General features: G+C 39.3%; 1 protein-coding gene across 1 annotated transcript; it reads right to left on the bottom strand.

Moving 5' to 3' along the window:
- Positions 1-4,075: 4,075 nt before the first annotated feature.
- cept1b (choline/ethanolamine phosphotransferase 1b) lies at positions 4,076-22,790 on the bottom strand. Its single transcript, XM_085274766.1, has 10 exons — positions 22,560-22,790; positions 19,446-19,738; positions 16,719-16,893; positions 14,872-15,019; positions 14,651-14,792; positions 10,988-11,072; positions 10,541-10,672; positions 10,002-10,160; positions 8,362-8,487; positions 4,076-6,841 (listed from the first exon to the last, which is right to left on the bottom strand). The coding sequence occupies exons 2-10, from the start codon at positions 19,634-19,636 to the stop codon at positions 6,719-6,721; spliced, it is 1,281 nt and encodes a 426-aa protein (XP_085130892.1). The 5' UTR covers positions 19,637-19,738; positions 22,560-22,790; the 3' UTR covers positions 4,076-6,718.
- Positions 22,791-23,081: the final 291 nt, after the last annotated feature.

Genomic DNA, 23,081 nt, shown 5'->3' with positions numbered 1-23,081 from the left:
GTCCTTACCTGTTAAAAGTATTGTAATTTGTTTTTAGAGTTATTCAGTCTGACATGTCAGATAAAATAAATTTCAGCTTTGTTCAAACAGACTTTGCCAATGAGATGTTAGTTTTCAGTAATATCTATAACATATTTCTGAGAGATGAGATCTGCTTTTGATATCAGAGAGTCAGGTTTCATCAGGAGGGTTTCTGGGATGTTTGTGTTTAGTAAAGTAAAATATTTTACTTACAGCTGTTACACATCATGACTTGAGTTGCTTTGAAGCCCTTTGATGTTCAAACGTCTTACAGGGTCCAGACTAATTTTTCTATGTTGTGCCAGATGGCTGTATGGTACAACCAACAGTCCTTGGACACCTCATGTTCAGAGCAGTATTTTGTGCACAGAAGCTCTGTTCCTAGCTAAGTTCAATGTCAAACTCATGGTGGGAAAAACAACACCTGGATGGTGGAACAGGTGAACTAACTGGTGTGCATTCGAATTCAGATGGTGTTAATAAGTGTTACTTTAACCCAGCAATAGCGGTTCCCATATACAATCTGTGGGAGGGTTTATTTGAACTCTCAGACTTTTTTTTTTATTTTTTCTTTATTTTGCTGTGTGTTGTTTCTAGTTTTCCAACTAATCTTAATTCTGTGCTCTCAGAATGTGCAAGTCTGGTTTTTAAATTTTTCTATTTCAGTCAGGGTAAAACAATCATTCTAATAATCACTGATCAAAAAGTATTAACCAAAGAATTTCTTTTGGATTTTATCTAAAAGGCTGTAATTGGGTTTTCACTTATGATCACTTAGGCTTTGAATGTTTAAAGGGAGAAAAGTTTTATAGCAACATAAGATGGATTTTGAGTTGCCATGTAAATCTACTCCAGTGGAGTCAGAGAATTAAAAATATGAATTTTGAAATCAGCATTTAATCTCATTTATGTCATTTATGTGCATGTTTGCATAGCAGACACATAATTCTGTGGCTTAAGAGACTTTAGATGTTGATCCATCAAGCAGAACCTCCAGGGAAGCATCTGATCCTAAATCCCGCTGCAGCACAACAGAAAGCCCAAACATACTGCCCGACTCAGCAACAAGAGGAGAAGGAGCTTCAGCAGATGGTGGATCCCACTGAGCTCTGATCTTCGCATATTCAGTCTGGAGTTACATGAAAAGACAGAAGATACTGAGACAAACTAAATCCAAGGAGGGGCTTTCAAGCTCCTTTGGGAAGCTTTCTAGTAGCATGAAAAACTGTGCAAGTGTGGCGTTTAAAGGAACTAATATCACCACTGGGTGACAGTGTTTCACCAGAAGGTGTTTGTGTAGCTGTAGAAGAAACAAGGAAATCCTGTATTAGATCAGGGCCGTGCAGTGGTTTGCATGGTCACCTTACTGCAACAAGGTTGTGGGTAGGGTTGCCAACTTCCTGAAAAATAAATAAGGGACACCTCGTGGCCAGGGCCAGGCGACCCAGTTGTCTTCACCCTTCCCAGTGTGGTGAATTTTCTAGCTCTTTTTTTTAACCATTTGACTTGAAGTTGATTTAAGTAGATATGTTCTACTTAAATCCTATTCTATTCTTTGTGATATGAACACATGTGAAACAAATGATCATTTAGCCATTTTTTTGTAGCTCAAAATGACAACATTAACACAGTAAAACAGGTCTCTTTCTTAAACAGAAGCCTGTCATGCTTAACTTTTGAGAATATAAGTAAATCTTTCTTTAAAAGAACTCTGTCCTGCTTAACTTAAAATAATAGAAAACAATAGAAAGAAAAATATTCTTGTAACAGTGCACATTTAGTGCATTTAGTACAATTGGCTTCAGTTGAGGTATTATTTCAGCTTTTCTAATGCTAATCAGCTGCTCCTGTTTGTAAACCCGCCTGTTCCCATGATTACGCATCATAACTCATCATCATTATTCATCTATGTATTACTTTTATGTATTAGTCATCTATTTGTTGTAATCATCTATCCTTGCAGTTGTTTCTTACACAAAATAAATTATATTATCACACTTCTGGCCACATAGCGCTGATATTGACTGCACATGCCCATATTAACTTTTTCCAGCCAGGTGTTTTCCTTTTCCCATTCTTCCCTTTCTCTGAGGGGAACAAACATTGCTGCTCTAATGCTGGGCTCACACTGTGCGGTTTTAGGCCCATTTTGAGCCGATTTTTGAGTCGTGCGACCGTTTTGGTGATCGGACCGTTTTTTGGCCTTCGTCGTGCGTCGTGTAGTATACGTGGGGTAACGAGAAGCGATTAACACCTCGAGCAGCTCCCGATCATCAATCGCTCGTGAGCCGCTCACACTGCTCACGCGCTAACACGTAAACGTTGGTGTAAAAGATGGAGCAGCTCGGCTGTGCAGCGTGTGATCTGGACACAAGCGATGGAGGCACAACTTGTAGAACTTTGGAAAGCTCATCCGAGCCTTTTCGATGTGGCCTCACAAAATTATCACGACCACAACAACCGTGAAAATAGTTGGATTTACACTGCTGCTCAATCACAGCTGCCTGATCAATGTTTTTCATTAGCAATTTAGCAAAGTTGATGGTGGTGGTGTGTCTGTGTGAGTGAAAGACAGAGAGCGACAGATTTTCTGCTATAACCTTCATTTTATGGAGGCAGTGTGAGCACTCAGGTCGCATCAGAGCATCGGGCGGTATAGTGTGAGACCTGCATCGTGACCTACCAACTTCTAACCCCTGCGAGTCAATCGTGCAGTTTGAGCAGGAGCTGAATAACGTGACTGAAAAAAAAAATCGCACACTGTTTGCCCAGCTTTATGCTGGGCAAACAGTGTGCGATAAGTGTGCTGTCAGCTCATTGGTCACAAAGCAGGAGAGGGGCTGGGAATTATGTTTTCAAACAAAGTGTTAATTCCATTAAAAGTTATAGACTACTTTTGAGTCTCACTGTATTACGGGACAAAGTGCGTCCCTTATTAGCTCAATACGGGACGTGTACTTTTGTTTCTAAATACGGGACGATTCCGTATTTTAAGGGACGGTTGGCAACCCTAGTTGTGGGTTCAGACTTCCTGGTCAATGAGTCCCTTTTATGTAGTTTGCATGTTCTACCACAGTTCAAACACATACTTTTTTTTTTTTATCTTAACTGTAGATTCTAGATCAGCCATAGGTGTGGACATGAGAGTAAGGAGTTCTCTCTTTTGGCTGGACCTGATAGACTGGCAACATGTCAAGGGTCACCCTGCTCTCACCCAATGGCTGCTGAGGTAGATCCAGATCAAAGCAGCCGAGAAACTGAAGTAATTCCACCAGGTAACTGTTTTGGCAGATGATGATGACTTCTTTAAACATTTAAAACAAAAACATGAAAGAAAAAATTATGAAGAAAATTCTAATTCCAGCTACTTGAGGTAATTCGGCTGTCTTGTAAGGATGCTTCCTGTGCGTCTCCTGCATGAGTTGCTTCGGGCATATTCCACCAGAAGGAAGCCCCAGGGCAGACCCAGGATAGCTGGAACCCCCAGGCCTCGAGTTTGACACGTATACAAAAGGAACATTGTCACTTCAGGGGTCAAGCAGGTATTTCTTTTAATTTCCATAGTGCACGCCCATATATATGAGGAGGATAGAAAGATCTACATAAATTCGTTATATTTTCTTGAGAACATCAAGACCGTCAACATCAAGATCTCCCAGTTTTTCTCATTTCATTTTGATATGCATTTGCAAAGATACGACACAAAAGATCCTACCTCACAATAGTAAAGCTCGTAAATTCTTCCAAAAATTCCTGGATCTGTTCCAAAGACAATTCCTTTGACGCTGGGCCTCTAAAAACCTCACCTTTCATTACGTATTTCTTCAGATCTGTCCCTAACTTATTGAGTAATTCTGTAAACATGCATTATGGAGACAATAAATATTAAAGCACTCCTTTGACATTTATCATCTTGTTCTTACATCACTGTTTAAAACTCAAGGCGCTCTGTGCAATCACCAGTCTTTTCCATGGAAGACCGAAAGGTACAGAAGCAGGCAGGTGAATCCATCACTTTGATGTTCACAGTAAAAAAACACAAGTACAAACCTGGTTCCAGGCTGGAGTATGAAATTTATTCGCAATGGCAGGTGAAGGAGAGATTGTCAGGTGACTTTGTTTACCATCTTAAGAGAACACAGTGTTGTGCACACTGATGAGATACCTGAGCTTGGCAGTCTGACCAACATAACCAACGCACACATTGACAACACGCTGGTCTCTGTACAAAACAATAGAAAACAAACGGGTTTAAGGCAAACCTTTACTGGTAACAATGAGAGATGTGACCTCACATCAGGAACTATATATGTGTTGATGCTGAATCTCTCAGAGTCTCTAGTTACAGTACAAAACTATACAACAGAATACTACACATGCGTATTAGCTCATCATCTCCTACATCAACGATCAGACACCAACTGCAGAATTTAGAAGGATAAAAATGAATATTACTGATAAAATAAATGTGACATTGAGTCAGTACTATTCTTTATTGCACAACGTGCAGAATTTACAACTACAAAATCTGTCAAAAACAAATCAACAAAAAATGGACTCATCAGTGTTCTTCAAGACGCACTTCATCCAAACCGCAAAACCACCTCAGAATTTTCTGAGATTTTAATTTTTCTTTATGCCTTCAAAGCAAAACAGAAATATTAGAGAAATTAAGGTTTTCTCTGTTTATCAACTTAGTTTTACTTTGCCCCAAAACTGAAGCTAGATTCTGATATTGTTAAAATGATTTTATTCTTTACAATTATGAATAAACTTAAAATTAATTTTTTTTGTCTTTACCATATTTTAAATTTTACTTTACCATTGAAAAACACATTGGCATTTCATTATGAAGTGATTAAATCCAGAAATATCTTAAAGCAGTTTACCTACTCATAGCTATTTTCCCTATTTTCTACCATACCAAACTATTTTTATTGCCCAGCATTTTTTACGCAGCAGAAACTTTCAATGTATTTTTTAGAAAACATCCACTGAATATAATTTCATTCTCAAAGTATTGCAAATTTTCTTCTTTCAGCACCTTTATAGTCTATTCTTTCCTCTGCCAGCAGTGTTGCTTTTCAGTATTTATTGTAGTTTTAGTCTCAGTATATTAAAGCTTTTCTTCTACATTAATTTCCCATTTAGTCTAATTATAATATTCACATTTTCTGACAAAAAGGGAATAACAACTTAAAAAATACATTATATGAGCTGTCAAGACTTTAAATATGTGTTCCAACTTTCCCATTTTCCATCACATTATACACAAAACCTTTAAGCACTCTACCCTCACGCAAATGTTTTTCTTTTAACCTTTATTTTCATTAAACCTCTTTACTCAAAATGACTTTATTTGCATGATATAAAAACACAATACACTGAGCCATAATATTTCATCTTAAGGCATTAGAGGACAATGGTTTGTGTGATTTTGGGTGAAGTGGTCCTTTAACACTTGTGTGTAGAAGGCTTTGTTTATATGAATCAATGGCCATCAGTCTCTTTTCATCCAGATAACACCACCACCGCTGCCCTGCACAAGAACTCATCCAGCTGAGACAATGACGCAGCTCGGAGGACAATGTACACTGAGAGCCTCTCAATTCAGTCAACATTTGGCATTGTGGGTCAAACACGGCGCAGAGGCAAAGCACAGTATCTGCAGATGGGAGTATTCAACAGAAAGTAAATAAAACAGGCACAAAATGTAAAAGCAAGAAGCTAACCCCTGCTGTTAAGGACAAACATGAGCTCCACGTGAATGCAGGCCGTCACTACAGGTCCTCTCCAGCAGCAGCAGCGATAAACACATTCGGTTTGAGGTGTAACAGCATCAGCCCTCGTCCACAGCCCCCTTTACGTTTACAATATAAATAAAAGAAAGCCTATACCCCGTAACAAAAGTACCAACTTCATGACGACTATATTAGCAAAGAGCTTAACAAACAAACCAAACTCTCACCTGAACCTAAATCCAAAGTGCAAATTTAACCAAGAAAGTGGCAGTGAAATAATTTGCAGGCTTGTACAAAAAGGACGTTCTGATTTGCTTTAAACAGAAAAAGAAAGAAAGAGGAAGTAACACTGGCATCAGGTTTCCTCCAAAACCACATTTTGCTGATGTAAAACAGCTGCACTGTTTTTGTGTAGGGGATGGAGTGTCTTTAAAAATCATACACATGAAGGAAGGTTAAATAAATGTGTCAAAATAGGATTTTTAACTTAAAAGAAAGCACAGACAGTGTAACAGTTTGGTATTTACAATAGCAAAAAGGTAAAGTTACAAAAATTATAATCATGAAAAGCAAAGAGAACGATTCGGTTCCTATACATTTTCTTGCACGTGAACAGTTAAAACACGCTGTAAGTTTCTCTCGTTGAGCATACTGAGTAGCACCTGTACTCTCCTGAAATATCTGCTCTTTGCAACCGTAAGTTTGTCAGAAGATTTCTTAGTACTGGAGCAGAAAATGAAACTGGTATAAATGTAATTCTGCACTGGTGAAAAACAGACAATGACAGTAATATTCCAGTATCTTAATATATATTATTTGTCCTGACATTCAGTTGGCAGAAGCACACAGTTTACACCACGTCACCCCCCCTTGCGTCTCTACGTGGAAAACAGAGGGAAGAAAAGGTGAGTGCAGCTAACAGGAAGGGTGCAGAGTCAGTAATGGCCGGCGTGTCCTCAGTGAGGAGCTGAGCCGAGGACTGAACAAGGCTTGATTTTGAAAACAAAAATGTGAAGATGGCAGGCAATCTGGTTGCAAACACTGACACAGTAACGCACCAAGTCAAACAAGGAAAGGATCTGCGGGAGAGAAGGAAACAAGGTCACTCTTTAAAAGCAGAAAAACAGGAGCTTAACACACTGCGGAAACCCACTGATGCCAAGAAAATGAAAACTAGATAGTGATATATGGGCTGGCCAATTAAGACAAGTTTAAGATATTCCAGCATGCGCCCGTACGACCCTTTGATAAATCATGGTAGCACTTTTTATGATAGCTCAGCAGCAGTGTTGTCATAAGGAGAAAACAAGAAGATAATTCAGAACCTGCAACTTATTAAAACTTATTTACCACATAATATGTAAATAATTAAGTAATATCTTGTATCAGCACTGGGTTTAGCTGAGTAATATTACACAGCAAATGTATGGCTATGAAGCAAAACCAACAGGTAACAGTGGTATAACACTGATACTGGTATATTGGCCATGCATACTGTGTGTTGTGACGAATGCTGGGGACATATGGCAGGACTAATTCCAGCATTATAACACAGTAATAGTCTCCTAATATGTTGAAACACCAATCAATACTTTGTCATTATTATGAATTAATACCACTTTAAAGCCAGCATACAAGAAAATTAAATGGACAGATGTTTCCATTTTATTCTAAAAGATTTTAAAGACGATACTCATTACTAATTGGTTTCCTCAAAATCATGCATGTTTCCACACTATCCCCCCAGTTTCTGACACCTTATTACAAAAAAAATAAAAATAAAAAAAATAAATCACAAACTTCAGTGTAACATTGCTCAGCTAAAACCACTTGATACAAGACGATTAGTTGGCTTTTACTCAAGCATTTAATTGGTAATAACTTAGCATTTATGTGTTATGACCTTCTTGTTTTCACCTTATTAGCCCACTATTACCACATTTTTAAAATTTATTTATTTATTTTTTTTAAACAGAGCTGCAATAACAAATGCAACCAAAATTATAAATATATAAAAAATATCTGCTTGGGTCCATCGGATACAAATCTGTTTCTACTTGTTTTTTTGTCTTGAAGGACAAAATTGGTTTATTTTAAACTGTAAATTTATATATATTTAATTTTACGGACTTACGTTTTGTTTCTAGGGATGATTGAAGTATGCCAGCAATTCATTAAGTGATGTGGTTTGTCCTTGTTAACAAGCATAAATGTTTGGGCTAATTTAGAAATAACATCATTGTTCATTTATAACACTGCCTGGTGGTGCAGGCTGAAGCAGGGTTTTCGCACTGAACACCAATTTCACTTATTGCTTCGTACCTTTACAGGCAACAATGGGCTTCCATACAGCACAGACACCATCAGTGAGAAGGTGTAACGATTATGGATTAAACAGCAACAATAACTGACTGAAGGTGACACTGTGACTATCAGAGTAGGAAAAACACAAAGATATAAACACTGAATTCTGGACATGACCCAGCTAAATGGAACACATCCGTCACTCATATTATTAGTTACCTCTGTGATTTTCCAGCTTTTCAAAGTAAAAATGTCATGACCACATTTATCCAAACTTGGCATCGTGCGTACTTACCAGTGCAATCCAGAGCACCAGGTACTCATCAATAAAACTATTGAAATACTGATCCAGGAACAGTAGTCCTGGTCCCAGGAAGGCTAAATCGTGGAGATGCATCTCACTTTTTGTCATATGTGCTACCTGTACACAAAGATCACACACAAACACACACACACAGAGTTTCAATTAAACAGTCATCTCTGCAAGGCACTGGAGTTGTTTGAAGTTTCAGTTTTCTACATAAATTGCATCAAACTTCCTCTGCTACAGTTTGATGTGGTGGCCCGCCTAATGAATCTTGCATGCATCTTAAATTATTGGGGAGTTTTCCCACCCCATCTCTGTCCTAATTTTATAAAGTTTAGTCTGTGAACATCTTCAGAGATGCCTCTCATCCAGCATCTCTCCACTTTGAGCAGGAAAGGAAGACAGTTTTAAACATGAGCAGTTCAGAAGTCTCTTCCTGGGGATGTTTAGACTCTTGAATCCCCCCCCCCCAAAGATTTATTTATTTTTTTTACAATAACAGGTTTTAGAATAATTATTTGTGGCATTTGTGAATCTTATTGTGAATCTCTATTTTGAAACCTGTATTTATAACTTTTTGTTATGATGAGCAGTAACAAACATGTTTTTTAATGCCAGCAGAAACTCAAGGTCCAGTAGAAAACCTGGGTGAGAACGAGGAGACAACATGCAAAGTTCACGCCAAAGCCTCCTGCCTGGATCGGAGTCCCTTTTGCTGCTGTTGGCAACAATGTCAGCAACCAATAAATTAAACTGAGAGTCAAATGTTGAGTTTTAATGTTAAGTTTCAACCGTGTGTCGTGATTGTTGATGGAAAGCGGCTGAAAAGCCAACAGTGTAAATTAGAGAAACAAACAATCCTGTTTTTATCCTCCTGCAGTGTCTGCAGTGTTTTGGATGCTGTACCAAAAACCTGGAAGCAGTTTTACTGGTTGGCAGTCTTTGTCCTTACGTACGGCTATGAGCTGTGGGTAGTGACGGAAAGAATTACACACTAAAACAAGTGGTGGAAATTAGCTTCCTCATTGTCTGGGCCCTCAGAGATAAAGGAGTTTGGTTATTTGGGAAAGGCTCAGAGTAGAGCCACTAATCCTCAACACCAAAAGGAGTTAGGTGTGGCGTTTCGACATGTTGAACAGAGAAGAGACGCCAGGGCAGAGCCAGGATAGCCTGGAGAGATCATGTCTCTCAGCTGGCTTAGGAAAAATAGCTAAGTTTGTCAGCGTCTATGCTTTTTCAGGAATCCTTTCCCAATAATTATTATTTCATTGATAAGCTGAAGTAAAGCTGAAACAATTAAATATGCACGTTAGCTACCTCATGCATGAGGTTTACAAAGTGAAAAACATAAGCTTTTTTTGGTTTGTTGATGGAACTATTCAAACAGTTTTATCCTACTTTCAGTCTTTATGCTAAGCTAGGCTAATCACACCTTTGATGCTCACAAGTAAAACTTGCAAAATGTTAAAACCCTTCTTGAACACTGAGCATCGTTCATCCTCTCCAGACTATCTTTATGCAGGATATCAGGAATAACAACCGTGAAAAACACAAAGCGCAACCATAATTCAGTAAATATAAACTAATGATGATTATAAAGAGAGGAAAAAAAAGTATGTTTGACTTACAACTAATTTATTGGTGATTTTGGCCGAGACAAAGCCAAATGCCAGGATATAAAGACATGGATGATTTTCAAAGAGCTGGACAGCAGACTTTTTGTATATCATCATCGCCAAAATTATGACTGAACCAATATGTAAGACTGGAGAGAGGACACTGGTTCCCTGCAAGACAAGGGAGGAGAAAAAGACAATTAATATCAGTGGAAACTGACAGAGGAGCTGCTCAGGTACAAAAAACTGTAACACAAACTAAAGCTAGCCTAACAATGCTTTTATTCTGAACGGAAATGAAACTTTATTCTGCTCTTTTTTTACAGATATCCATTAACATAGGTTTCAGCTGTACGTACTCTGCTACATAAGACACAGCCTGCAGATCAAGTTCCCCCCGTGTGTAAATTACCCCTTCATCTGCTATGTAAAAATAGGCTGTCAAGCTGGTCAAAACACTGGGCGGTTCTCATAAGGCACCAGGGCAGAGCTGTGCAGCGCATCAGTCAAAAAGAGGCATTACAAACCAGGACAGGACACTGAGGGCTTACTGCTATCGTGGATCCGTTTTTGCCCACACCTCCTGTGAAAATAACTCTGAAATAATTGGTGCAGGAGAAGATGGCTCCTAACAAAGTGCAGATGGCAGGAATCATTTTCATCTGGATATTTAGGATCGGAATCTGGAATTCGAGACATTGACATGGAAATCTTAGATGCTTTTATGCAACACAAAGTCATCAAAACAAATCCTGATCAGACAGAAAATTTGCATTTTTGTACTTTGAGAGCACATTCACTACACCACCCTCATTTAAACAACCATGACTAATGTTAGAGACTACTAAAAGGCACTTACTTATAACAATTACAGTAAAACAGTTCAAACATGACTGTTAGAGCAGCATTACTGTGAAATGATCAAGTTAAACGTCATGACATTACAGTCTCACTGTCATTGGTTCCAATTTCTTCAGATTAAGATCAATCAGAATTACCAGTGACTGCCAAAAAGCAGATCCTCCCACGGCGGCCAGCAAATACACGATTATAATGAAGATTTGCACCTCAGTCACATCAATGCTGAGTGGGAGGAGAAAGCAGAGAGTTTACGGTGAGGATTAGTGACGTATAACAGCACACAGTCATCCTGCAGCATTCCTCCACAACAAGCTGCCGGACACGGAGCCCGCTCTTCTGCTCGACACGTTTGATTTGGAGGTTAAAAGGTGCGATCAGTAATATTTCACTGGCTCGGTCAACAAAAGGACGAGTTTTGTCAGCAGAGTGAGTCACTCCCCTGATCTCTTTGACTTGAGCAAGTTTACTGCAGGGCAAACTGTGACATGGGTCTAGTAAACGTCACTAGGACATCAGGTTTGATGCATGTAGACAATACCCGAGCAAGGCTGCAGTTCCTCTGCTGCTCGTTTCCACCTTATCTGCTTCTTGCTGTGATCATGGTGACAGCCGAAGTTTGTCTTATATTTTGATTATGAAAACCATCTGATAACATGTTTTCATTTATTATTGGCTCCAAAGCTGACAGTCTGTCTTGGGATATAGAGCACTGTTCGAAAGTCTGAAGCCACCACTCATTCGTTCATGCTTTGCTTCCAAGAAGCCAGATTAAATTTTTTTGTAAGCGATGTTGAGCAGTAATTCTACAAGTTTTCTGAGGGTCTTTCAAAGTTTTTCCTCTTGACATTGGCTGCTTTTTCCATTCATTTTCAGTCAAGTCCTTCCACCTGACCATTTCCAGGACTTTCTTTTATTTGTTTTTTTAAGCTACTGAAGACTGACCTATGAATCATTACAGGATAAAGGCACCCAACTCAAGAGCTAAACCAATGTTTTGTCTACACATAACAGAGACTTTGTGACTAGCAGCCTGTTGCAAAAAGCATGTTATGTTTATACCCAAAGAGCTGTTAGCTGAATAAATTGGCATCTGTCAGCTTGGTGTGCAGTGTGTCTTTAAAGATTTTGAGGAAACTAAACTGAGTACAAAAGACGACGTGGGAGGACTAAAAAAAACAACCCCCCAAAAAAAAAAAACCTGTGTAGAGCAGACAGACAGGATCTGAAAGTCATATTCTTAAGAGGCGAAAAAACCCCATTAAAGAGAGATGCATCTGGCCCCTTCAGTTAATACACTCTTATACTGCTTCATTAAAAATAGTCTCAGTGGAAAGGTGGCTGTCAAGCCATTCTTAGACTGACATATACCTAATTACACACGTCATTGGCTGAAAATCAGTGGGAACGGGTCTTAGAGTGATAAGTCCAAGTTTTAAAGTTTTGGTTCATTGCCCATATGTTACGGTTGACATGAAGAGAGAGGTACAACAGAGAGCGTGTACAGCCACTCTGTAAAACCAGGTGGAGGCTCTGTTATGGCCTCTAATCAAAATATTTAGTTTATAAAAATGTAAACGCATAAAGTCCTTCTTAACAAAAGTTTGTTATATTTAACAGATGAAAGCTAGCTGCCCAATTGCTTCAGCTGATGCTACTCAGAGCCATATTTTACTGACCGCACCTTCAAGCAGAAATGAGTACGAGCTGATCTGACCATGTGACTCCATGCAGGTCAGAGTTCACTGTGGAAGCGGACAACAGCGAGCCATGCAGGCAGCAGCCAGAAAGTTTACCATCACGTTCCACAGGCAGGGACCCACAGTGGCTGTGAGCATCTGTAATCCTGCTAGACAGAGCTGCACCTCTGTTATATCAAATCTACACACAGAACACATCCACATTTACTGCGGGTCACCTGAACTTGTAAATGCTGCGATCTAATGACAAGACTAAACCTCAGGTCTAATTAACTCGCTGCACCTTTTATTAACTTTTTCAAAGCTTTGGACTGAATTCCTGAAAAACCTGTTTATGACTACCTTCCACCACAGATAGAGACAAAGGTCTTCAAAGCAACAGGTACTAATGGTGTGCGGTGATGAGATATTAATCAATTCTTTAACAAACAATAAAGTATTCTGATTCTGATTCTCACAGGTTTCAGTATGTAAAGTCAGAAGGTGATTCAAAATGACGACATTCTTTCTATACTAATAGTCCATTCTGCCTAATATGAAGATGCTGGCTTTAAAAATAAATCACATCAAACTAATATTTGTGTTCAAAGAAAAATCAGTGTTTATATTTATACAGAAAGAGTTCAATAAAAGTGAGAGCGCACATAAAGGTCAAGTAAACAACTAGAACTTTTCAGGGTTTTCAATTCTTAAGTCAGTCACCATAAAAATTTTATGTCACCCTCATTTGTAATAAAAATCAGAGATTAATGGCTGACAAACTGAGCAATTTACTACTAATAATAAAAAACTCAGACTAGTTGACTAGTTTAACAGCCAGAAAAACATCTGAAACCTAACAGATTGAATTAAACAGACTCTACAGACTCTATGTGTGTGTTTAAGTACCATTTGAGACTTAACAACATCCTTTGGTAATAAAATCCTATGAATTGTGCGGCCATTTGTGTCGTGCGTAATATTACGCATATAAAATGCCAGAATACACAAAGTGGGGCTAATGCTAGCTGTGCTAACTTCCTTTATTGCTTTCAGTTTAAAATTTTGCATAACTGTAAAATTGGCCTGGCTTCATGGCAAAACATGGAATAGTTACAGAAACTCAAGTAAATCAAGTTCATGGCCATGAGTTGTCCTGTCAGGAAGTAGTGCCTAAACCTAGCAGAGTATTTTTTTTTTAAATAATTATGAACACCATTAAAACAGCACAAATGTTTTGAGGTAATCGTCTGAACTTTGAACTACTCCAGCCTCCAGATGTGGACATTTATTAATCCTTTAAATCCTACATAGAGCGAGTCTATGTAGATAGACATGACGGAAGAAATGAGACTGACAAAAAATGTAAAATGAAAAAAACAAAACAAAACAAAAAAAACAGAAAAGGAACATTTGCACCCAGAAGTAAGAATCAATAGACCAAAAATGTATTTCATGAACAGCAGTGAGGCTGTGATTGCATATTGCAAAGTGGTTGCATATTTAAACCCCCCCATAAATAAACAGTACTTAGCCTCCCTGTAGATAAACCGATGATATCAATTTCAAAATCCTTCATCACCTTGTTCTCAAGTTATCGTACTCGCAGGATTTTCAGAAAACTTGACCTTAAGGTCGAGGTCACTGAAATTTAAACTCATCCAAGATTTTTAGTAGGTGCACCTACGATATCAATTTGAAGCTCCAGCATCGCCTTGTTCTCGAGTTACATTCACAAATTTACGTCCACCCGCACGATGGGTGGACAACAATACCCCATCAGCCTTTTACGGCTGAGGCGTACAAATAAAATGTTAGCTTACTGAGACACAACCCACGCACAACTGCTCACTGTGGAGATCAGAAGAAATCTGTCATTGTCTTACTTTCCACCACAGATAGAGACAAAGGTCTTCAAAGCAACAGGTACTAATGGTGTGCGGTGATGAGATATTAATCAATTCTTTAACAAACTCAGCACAGTGAAGCATCAGTAAGAACTGCTGTGAAATCAGAAATGAAACAGACTGGTCTTAAGACGACTACGTGTGTTGACAGATAAGAAAAACGGCTGCAAACTGTTCTCTTAAAGAAAAGGAAAATACGCAGTTTTTATTGACTCACATCCCAAAGCGCAGCGTTCCTGACACATATGTTTGCCAGTGTGCACAGTAGAACATAAACATCCCGGCGAAGCAGCAGAAGAACATCCAGTCTGGGTTGGTGCCCAGCTGCGCTGCTATACTGGTTCCCAACACCACAAACACTGCAGAGAAAAAACACACAGATTGTTCACTGAGCTTCAGATTTTCTGAAACACAGAATCAAACAGGATGTAAACTGACCGGTGGAGAGGGAGTCACAGCCGTGGTCAAACAGCTCACCCAGCGGAGAGCTGCTGTTAGTGCGTCTGGCCTGCTTCCCGTCGATGGCGTCCAACGACTGGTAGATAAACAGACCCACCGCACACAACAGGTATGCCCAGAGAGGAGCCTGGAGCAAAAAACACAAATAATCACATGAAGAAGAGGTCACTCTATGGCGATGCTCACGAACAGGTGCGGTCTAAGGCAAATTTTACATGCCGTGGCTGGTGGAGGATTGGGCAGCATGAACATGATGGTTTCTTTCACCTCATTAACATACATAAACACAGAGACTGCAATTGTTAGGGTTGTGCCAACACCTTTCATAATGAGTACTGTGGTGCTGGTGAAAGAGGAACTGGGTGGGGAGTTTAGTTCCTACTATGAAGTAAAGGCTTCAGTGTGAGGCCTTGTTCACATACAATGATGAATGAATGATGTAGATTAATTAAGTGAGTGGAAATGAACGGAGATCATCTGAACAGTCATTAAAATTTTTTGCCTTTAGGCTTGTAGTTGTAGTAACTCATCCAGCTCAGTCTATTATTACATGTGTGTAAAATGCCTCACTTGTCGCTCTCATTCAAGTCTTTACAGACAAACGCACTCAAATCAGAATCAGAATAATTTATTAAACCTTAAGGAAACTGGAGAAACAAAAGCACCTGTGCAGTTTCTAATGTAACAGCAGACAGAAATACTCTCACTTTTTCCCCCCTCATTGTGAGATTTGATATTTTAATGTAGCTGAAACACCCACAGATGACAAAAGCAGCAGCAACATGTCAGTGCTGGCTGCAAGAACGTCAGTTGCCTTTTTACTCCCCTCTGTCACCCAAATAAATATCACCAGATTAAAAAAATATATATATATACGGTAGCTGAAGTAATTAAAGAAGCTCTCATATATTTGAGTCCTAAGAGCTCACATATGAAAGTCAACAGTTTTTGTTGGAGGTTGAAGGTAGTTCTAAAGGAAAATCACTGGTATTCAGGTATGTGGACTCTCCAGACCAACCAGGATGTTTTCAGTGGAAATTAAATACAGTTACAGTCCAATGGGTTAGCATTACAAAGACTAAAAGATCATTACAAAGCTGTCTACATGGATATAAGCCAGAGCAAGTGACATGTCTTTATGATTTGATTCATTCATCCTGACTCTTTGTCAACAAATTAAGTCAGCTCAAAGTGACTTTATTCAAAACATGCATTTAATACTTATTAGCCTGTTTAATAAGATTGATATTGATAACCATTTATAACTTCCACAAAAAACATGAAATCGTGACCAAGCAGCAACCTCAGCATCTGAACAGCAAAGTTAACACCAAGAACAAAAAAGACTGCAGTCCCTCTAATGGCCACTTGAGGCTGACCCTCAAACTTCATCAACCCCATAGATGTCCAACTTTATAGAATTAATAAGCACATTTATATTATTTTTCTGTTGTTTTTTTGAAAGTTCTCTCCATCCTGTGTTCAATTAACATCATTTCTGCCTCCAAAAAAGCAACACTGAGGCTTAAATGTGCACAAACACACAGACAACACCACAGTGCCAATGTTTTTCTTTTATATACCAATCTAAAAGCATCTTTACCAACACTGCTTTCAATCATGAGTTAACTGATGATTTTCTTATTACACTTTTCTTTCTCCGAGCTCTTCTGATGCTTCACATTAAAAGCCTTCCAGCAGCTTCTATGACCTAATCTTACCACTTTCATATCTGGTTATGTTTTAATATAAAACACTGACAGAAAATAACAATAACAGTAGCGCTGTAGCTATGGACCTCATCCTCTTTAAGATTATCGGCTAACCTGCTCAGTGGCAGTTGGGCAGTAGTAGACGAGCACGAGGGTGGTGAAGAGGTTGGTGGCCAGGCCAATGATGGTGATGAGATTGGGTGCAATCCAGGAAGGGACACGTCCTACCAGCCATTCCCAGTAGCGCTGCATTAAAGGCTCCAGCAGGGAGCGTCCAGCACTGCTGTACCTGCAGGGATGGGCAACAGGTGGCAGCAGTTGAGATACAGAGGAGCGACAGATATGAATGTTTACCGACTTTTACGAGGGCTTGACAATTATTAACTGTGTTTAAATATATCTCACCAAGCTGTAGAAACAGAATTACAGCTAGAGTTTCTTGAGTTTGTGAGCTGCAATGAAGAGTTATCATCAAAGTACTCAATGAAGGTTAATGTTCCAATCAGCACGAGAACAAAACACAAAAATCTCATCCAGACAAATGGGACGCTACATTATATGGCTTATGGTTGATCTAAAACATTTTGCTTTAGTACATAGGTGTTTCGTCAAATACATGAATATTTGTTACAATTTTACATTAGTCTCGGACGGTTAAAAGTTGGAAGATTTGTTCCTCTCAAAGGTTCACAAACTTTTTCTTGCAAAGATTTCTGTTTTAATTACTTAAAATGTCTTGTGATCTTCATCTCATTCACAGTTACAGACACAAAACAGAGGATACAAAAATATTTATGAACTGAAACAGTTTTCCAGTGAGGACTTGTCCGTAAGTCCTCCTCGTGCTTGTTTAAGTCTCATTAGCAGCTTGTGGGAATACTTCAAGTTTGGTGCTGCTAAAGGAGGTTCTGTGAGTTATAAACTGAAGGGTTCACCTACTTTTCTCAGCTTGTGCTCTAAATTATAACTAAATACATTCTAAAAAGACTTAAAAGTACAATTTCATTTCTATAGTACCTTTCAGACAAACATAACAAAAACCCTTCATAGGTAAATACCATAGACATCAAATAGCATCATTAAAAACTTTAAACCAATAACCATAAGTCCTCTGAATTCAGAGGTGGCTAGTGGCCAGTCCTTTAAATGTTAAAATGTTTAAGCTGTTTTCAGATTTAATAATAGAAACAGAACTGAAGAAGCTTCTCGGATGAGAGGTGAAACGTCTTCAAGCAACTTAAAGAAGTCCAGACACTTTTCTTTGTAAGCTCCTTTGACTACGATGACCTGGATGACTGAGAACCTTCACAGACAATAAAAACATTACCTTAAACTCCATTTGGATGGATTTTTAATGTTCTTAATCACGTCACTGCAAGAAATTCCAGCACCGTGTCACCTCCTACACATTTTAGATAACACACTGTGGCTGCTTCTTTAAGACTGCTATTATATGTGTAAATCCAGTTAACAGTATCATTAGCCAATTTATCTTAACACCCTAATTTAACATCTTAAAAATAAATAAAATCCCAGCTGCTTAGGCCCAAGAGGGGATCAATTTCACCCCATCGAGCTTGTAACATCCTGATGGAAACACTAAAGATGATAATGAAGATGTCGGTTTTGCTAGCTCATTAGTCTCAGACAAGACTAATGGCTTCAAAATAACAGTTCACCAGAACTCTGTGGTTAAACTCAAACAATGTTGTTAACTTATTTGGATTAAGTTCTTAAATTCAAACAAGTACTTTTGTTGAACTTTTTTTAAATTTTGAAATGACTTCCGTTTTAATTAGGAAGAATATGTTTTCACTTCTGATGCATTATTTGACCTTAAATTAAACTGAAAGTGATAATAAGGTTTTTGACTCAACTCGAGGTGTGACTCAACCCGACCGGTGAGTCTGAGAGGGAAACACGAAGAAGGGAAGGGAAAAAAAAAACTTAGCACAAGCTGCTACAGGCCTGATCTGTTAACAGTAACATAGCTCGTCAATCCTGACATACCAGCAGTTTTTTTCCTAAACCAATCATAATAACTACGTATATCTGTTATCCATTAATGTAACACTATTTTTGAATAACATATTTCAATAATAGAGAGCGCTAGCACAAATCTTGACAAATATAAGCTTAAGTCACAAATTTTCCTGGAGGAATCGGGTTTAATTTAGGAGGTATTGTATCTGAGTGGCTGTGGGAATCATTTCATTTTTTTTTTTTCACGTTGAAACAAGTCTGTGAGAACACTTGGTGCAGGCAAGTCGTGTTTCATGCTGTGGAGACCACAAACACAGACCTGAAGCTAAAGTCTCTACAGAAAATTATTACAATTTGAGTCACTATGCTAGCTATAAATATGAACTGGAAACTGATATTGTAGACAAGGGCTGAGGACTCAGCTCCATTCTCTTCAGACTGTTAAAAGGCAACCTGTGAAGTTAAAAAACGCTGCCACACTTTTTTAATATTTGGTGTAGAGGAGCATCTCGTGACTCAGTGTCAGCCCTCTTCTGACTGGGTGCCCCTCACAAAAGGATTTGAACACTGCACCTGTGTGCATGAGATGATCATATTATGACTACACCCTCTGTTTGAAATCATACACAGCCAAGAGTAGAACAAAAAACTGAGCATGTGCTTTTAGCTCACAGGGATTGCTGTAGAAACGCTCACCTCCTTATTTGAAATCTTTGCTCGTTTTTAATACAAGCATCCAGTAATGCAACAGTACACATTTGACATAAAATAGATTTCCCACATGTCACTGTCTTTTCACTCCACTTACTAACACTTTGTTTTCCTGAGTTCAGCATACACAGCAGAAACCTGCATTACCTGTGCTCCTCCAGTCTCTTGAGTTGGTGTCGAGACAGGGGGGGTGAGGGCAACTCAATCAGCCTGCGCAGGACTCCAGGGGACAGCCAGCAGGTTGCCTCCATGCCCATGCCGTGCCCGGGGTCTTTGTCCCGGCTAAGGCCTCGGCGAGTACGCAGACCCCCCCCTTGCTGCTGCCCCGTGGCGCTCATGAAGCCCTGCTTCCTGCTGGTCTGGTCCCTGATGGCTCTACCTCTGCCACTGCCACTGCCCTGTCCGAGGGGCTAAAGATCCACAGTGAGGCCGGATGATGCCTAAGAAGAAAAACCCAACATCATAAAACTGCCCTGTGGAAATATCTCAGCAAAAAGAAAAAAGAATGCAGCTCCTAAAATCCCAAAAACCAATTTCAGAGGCTACAACTAAAAATTATTATTATTTTATAATTATTTTATAATTATTCTTCTAGGCTACTTGTTATACATCAATGTTAAATCTGGTGCTTAAGAACTTTCTCTAACAAATCCTTCAATTGGAAAAGCTAAAACTTGAAAACAGCTAAAAGTTAAAAAAAATAACATACTTTTTTTTAACTAAAATTAAAAAAAACAAATTCACTTCACTAATACCAAGAGCCACATGGGAATACTGCATGACCAACTGCAACTGTTATTGATGGCATAGATTTTTTTTTTTCCTGCTTGAATAATTTTAGTGAACATTTACCTATTTTAGGCAAATGAAACACTTACTATGCCCTAGTTTTAGCATAAAGTCAGACAAAGGCTCCTGCAAAGTGAGCTGTCAAAAGCCTAAACAACCAACCTCCCAAATACCTCTATAGCCCTGTTGCACTATGGAAATGTGGATGCAATACTCTTGAAAGTGAAAGTGCAATGCAGATATCTGCAGCTCCTGTAACACCCACATAGACATGCTCAAGACTGGTTAAAGAATGCAAATCTGATGCCATGTTTAACCAGTGCTAAGGCAACAAGTGGAAATGCATCAGTATAATAAAGGAGGGTTTGCGCGCCCCCCCTCCCCCTCCCCATGATCCTGTCTCTGTCAGATGAGTGGGCACGATGACAAAAAGCTCTTTTACACTTCACCCATTTCTGTTATTCATGTTTTATAAACCTAGATTAATTACCACAAAGCCAAATAGGCTCATGTATTATTGTTTTAAAAATACCGGGGTAAAGTTTAAAATGTGACAGCAGATGTTTGGGTTAATCAGCTGATCAATTATATCGATGTACAATCAACGTTAACTGACAGTTTCAATATGGAGAAAAGAGCCATTAGCAGATCAATAGAGACAAAACTCTGACTAAGTCTCTGTGATGCAGGCCCTGAATGCTAATGCTGATAGCACAAGTTCACAGCAAGACTGCAGGTTTTAGGCAACGGACATGGTGGAGCAGCAGCAGCAGCACTAACATAACCAGACTGGACTTCCAGGGAAGTTAACTGCACGCTGTTACATCACATGTGAAGAAAAAAGGTGCACAATTATGGATTCAACATTTTCCTAGTACATACAGACTATTTAACACTTCTGTCAGTGCTAGACAAAGAAAATTTTCCTTTTTGCAAATATTCAGGATGTTATAAAAATTAACTAAGAACAGCAGAGATGCCTCAACAGCCTGTCAGGCATCTCTGTGCCCACTGAATTTAAACTGCCTGCGAGTTGTTGGTTTGGCGAAAAAACACACTTTTAAATGTGGCTTTGTTTAGACTCCTTAAGGTTTATATTTTTTTGCTTTACAGTACAAGCAGTGCTTTTACATGGAAAAAAAAACTTATATAAGCGTATATGTAATAGATGCCATAGTTGTAAGTTTCCTTGTGTCTTTGCAGGAGCAGATAGATGAGTCCATAACTATGATAATCTGTCTGAGCTTTTAAAAAAACAAACAAACCTAGGAACGACCTAAAGCATGGATTTGGAGAGTTGTTCCTCCCCTACTCTAATGTATAAGCCCATCCATCCATCACCACTTGTTAGGAGTTAGGTGATAGAGGCTGCAGCCTAAGCAAAGAAACCTAGACCTCAGTCTCACACAACAAGACATTGCTAGCTTTACTGGCCCTGAACACCAAAGTGTTATCCCAGTAGGACATGCCCAGAAGACCTTAGCTTCCTCCTTTCGATGTGTAGAGTAATGGCTCTTCTTTGAGTCCCTCCCAAATGACCAAAATTCTCACCCAGCCACCCTTTGGAGAAATCTCATTCCCACCACTTGTATCTATCTCATTCTTTCAGCTGGAGCTTGTTCTCAACCAGGAAAGAGTGGAGTTCCCACTCCAGGTCAGGGATGAACTGCTGCCCCCAGTGAATGAGTTTAAGTATCTTGGGGTCTTATACAGATATATATAGAAAATGCACACTGACAAGACATCCACATGACGACGTCATCCGGAACATGACTCTCTGTATTGAGCTTGAAAAGACACTCCTGCAAAGAGCCACCCAGTTACAATCATAGGTGGATGTGAGTAATCAGCTTAATTATGCTCCCCATAATATTCTGAGATTAAAGGCAAGTTAAGACTCGTAACTGGGACAACAGGGCACATCTAAATTTCTGTAGTAACAGAGAAGGCCCATGTGTTGCTGATGACAGGACCCAGAGCAAAGAAGACGATGAAGAAAGATTAAATCAATAACGCAATATTTATTGAGACATTACTGACACTGACAGGAGTTAGTTCGCCAGCGGTTGGCTGCCGGTCATTAACCTCGTCTACGTTTCTAAACTACTTCTTGTGACTGTCACTTGAGCTGCTGACGAAGCTCGGAGGGCACCAAACAACCTGCTTCTTGAAACCTAGCACACTTGCTGTTAGCTCAGTCCCCATCAGTTAGCGTGTGCATTAGCTGGACTATCTGCAACGTTAGCGCAGCGAACGGCTACGGAACACTCATGTCAGGGTGGCATTATAAATTTACACGCTTGCAGCAAGTTTATTGACTCTTTTTCATACTTATTTTGCTAAAGGCACCGGTGCATACTCAGCATATTGCTCAGATCAGACGGAAACTCATGGACCTCCCGTGGTGACTGCGGCTAGCCTAGCTAGCTAACCCAGACTGCTGGCAGGATGCTGAACGTAATGCCGACTGACCTGAGCGATTAAAGGACGAGAGTCGCGGACAGTCCAAGGGCCAGGTGGGAGTGTTTGAAGTCGACAGACAGCACCTTTCTGTCCTCGGTTAGCTTTGTGATTTCCTCTCTATGACTTGGAGTATCAAAACAAGCGTCTGCATCTGTAAGGTGGATCACCACGACCGGTGTCACTGTGGTTTGACACAGCAGGCTAGTTATCGTTAGCCATCACAGAAATCTCGCGAAGTTTCCTTTCGTAGTGGGTAAATTTTGCCCTGAACTCATCTCACAGGCACACAGCCCGCTCAAACGCCCTCTAGTGTAGGGGTGTCAAGTTCGTTTAGTTCGTTGGCTACGTCAAGGTGGTCAGACTAACAAAACCACTGCATAAAAACACTCCACCAAAGGCTCCTATTTCCTTATAAAGAAGATTGTTTCTGCCAGGCAGATACGAGTAAAAATTTGAATTGTCATCTCTAAATTTTGAATATCGCAAAGTTTTGACTTGAGTTGGCTTTCAAGTAATTTGAAATTTGAAGAT

The sequence above is a fragment of the Mchenga conophoros genome, linkage group LG5 (genome assembly GCF_057382185.1).
Source record: "Mchenga conophoros isolate Kocher_MC1m ecotype Shallow Benthic linkage group LG5, M_conophoros_male_GT1.1, whole genome shotgun sequence".
Classification (NCBI taxonomy): domain Eukaryota; kingdom Metazoa; phylum Chordata; class Actinopteri; order Cichliformes; family Cichlidae; genus Mchenga; species Mchenga conophoros.
This window is presented reverse-complemented; position numbering and strand designations above follow the sequence as displayed.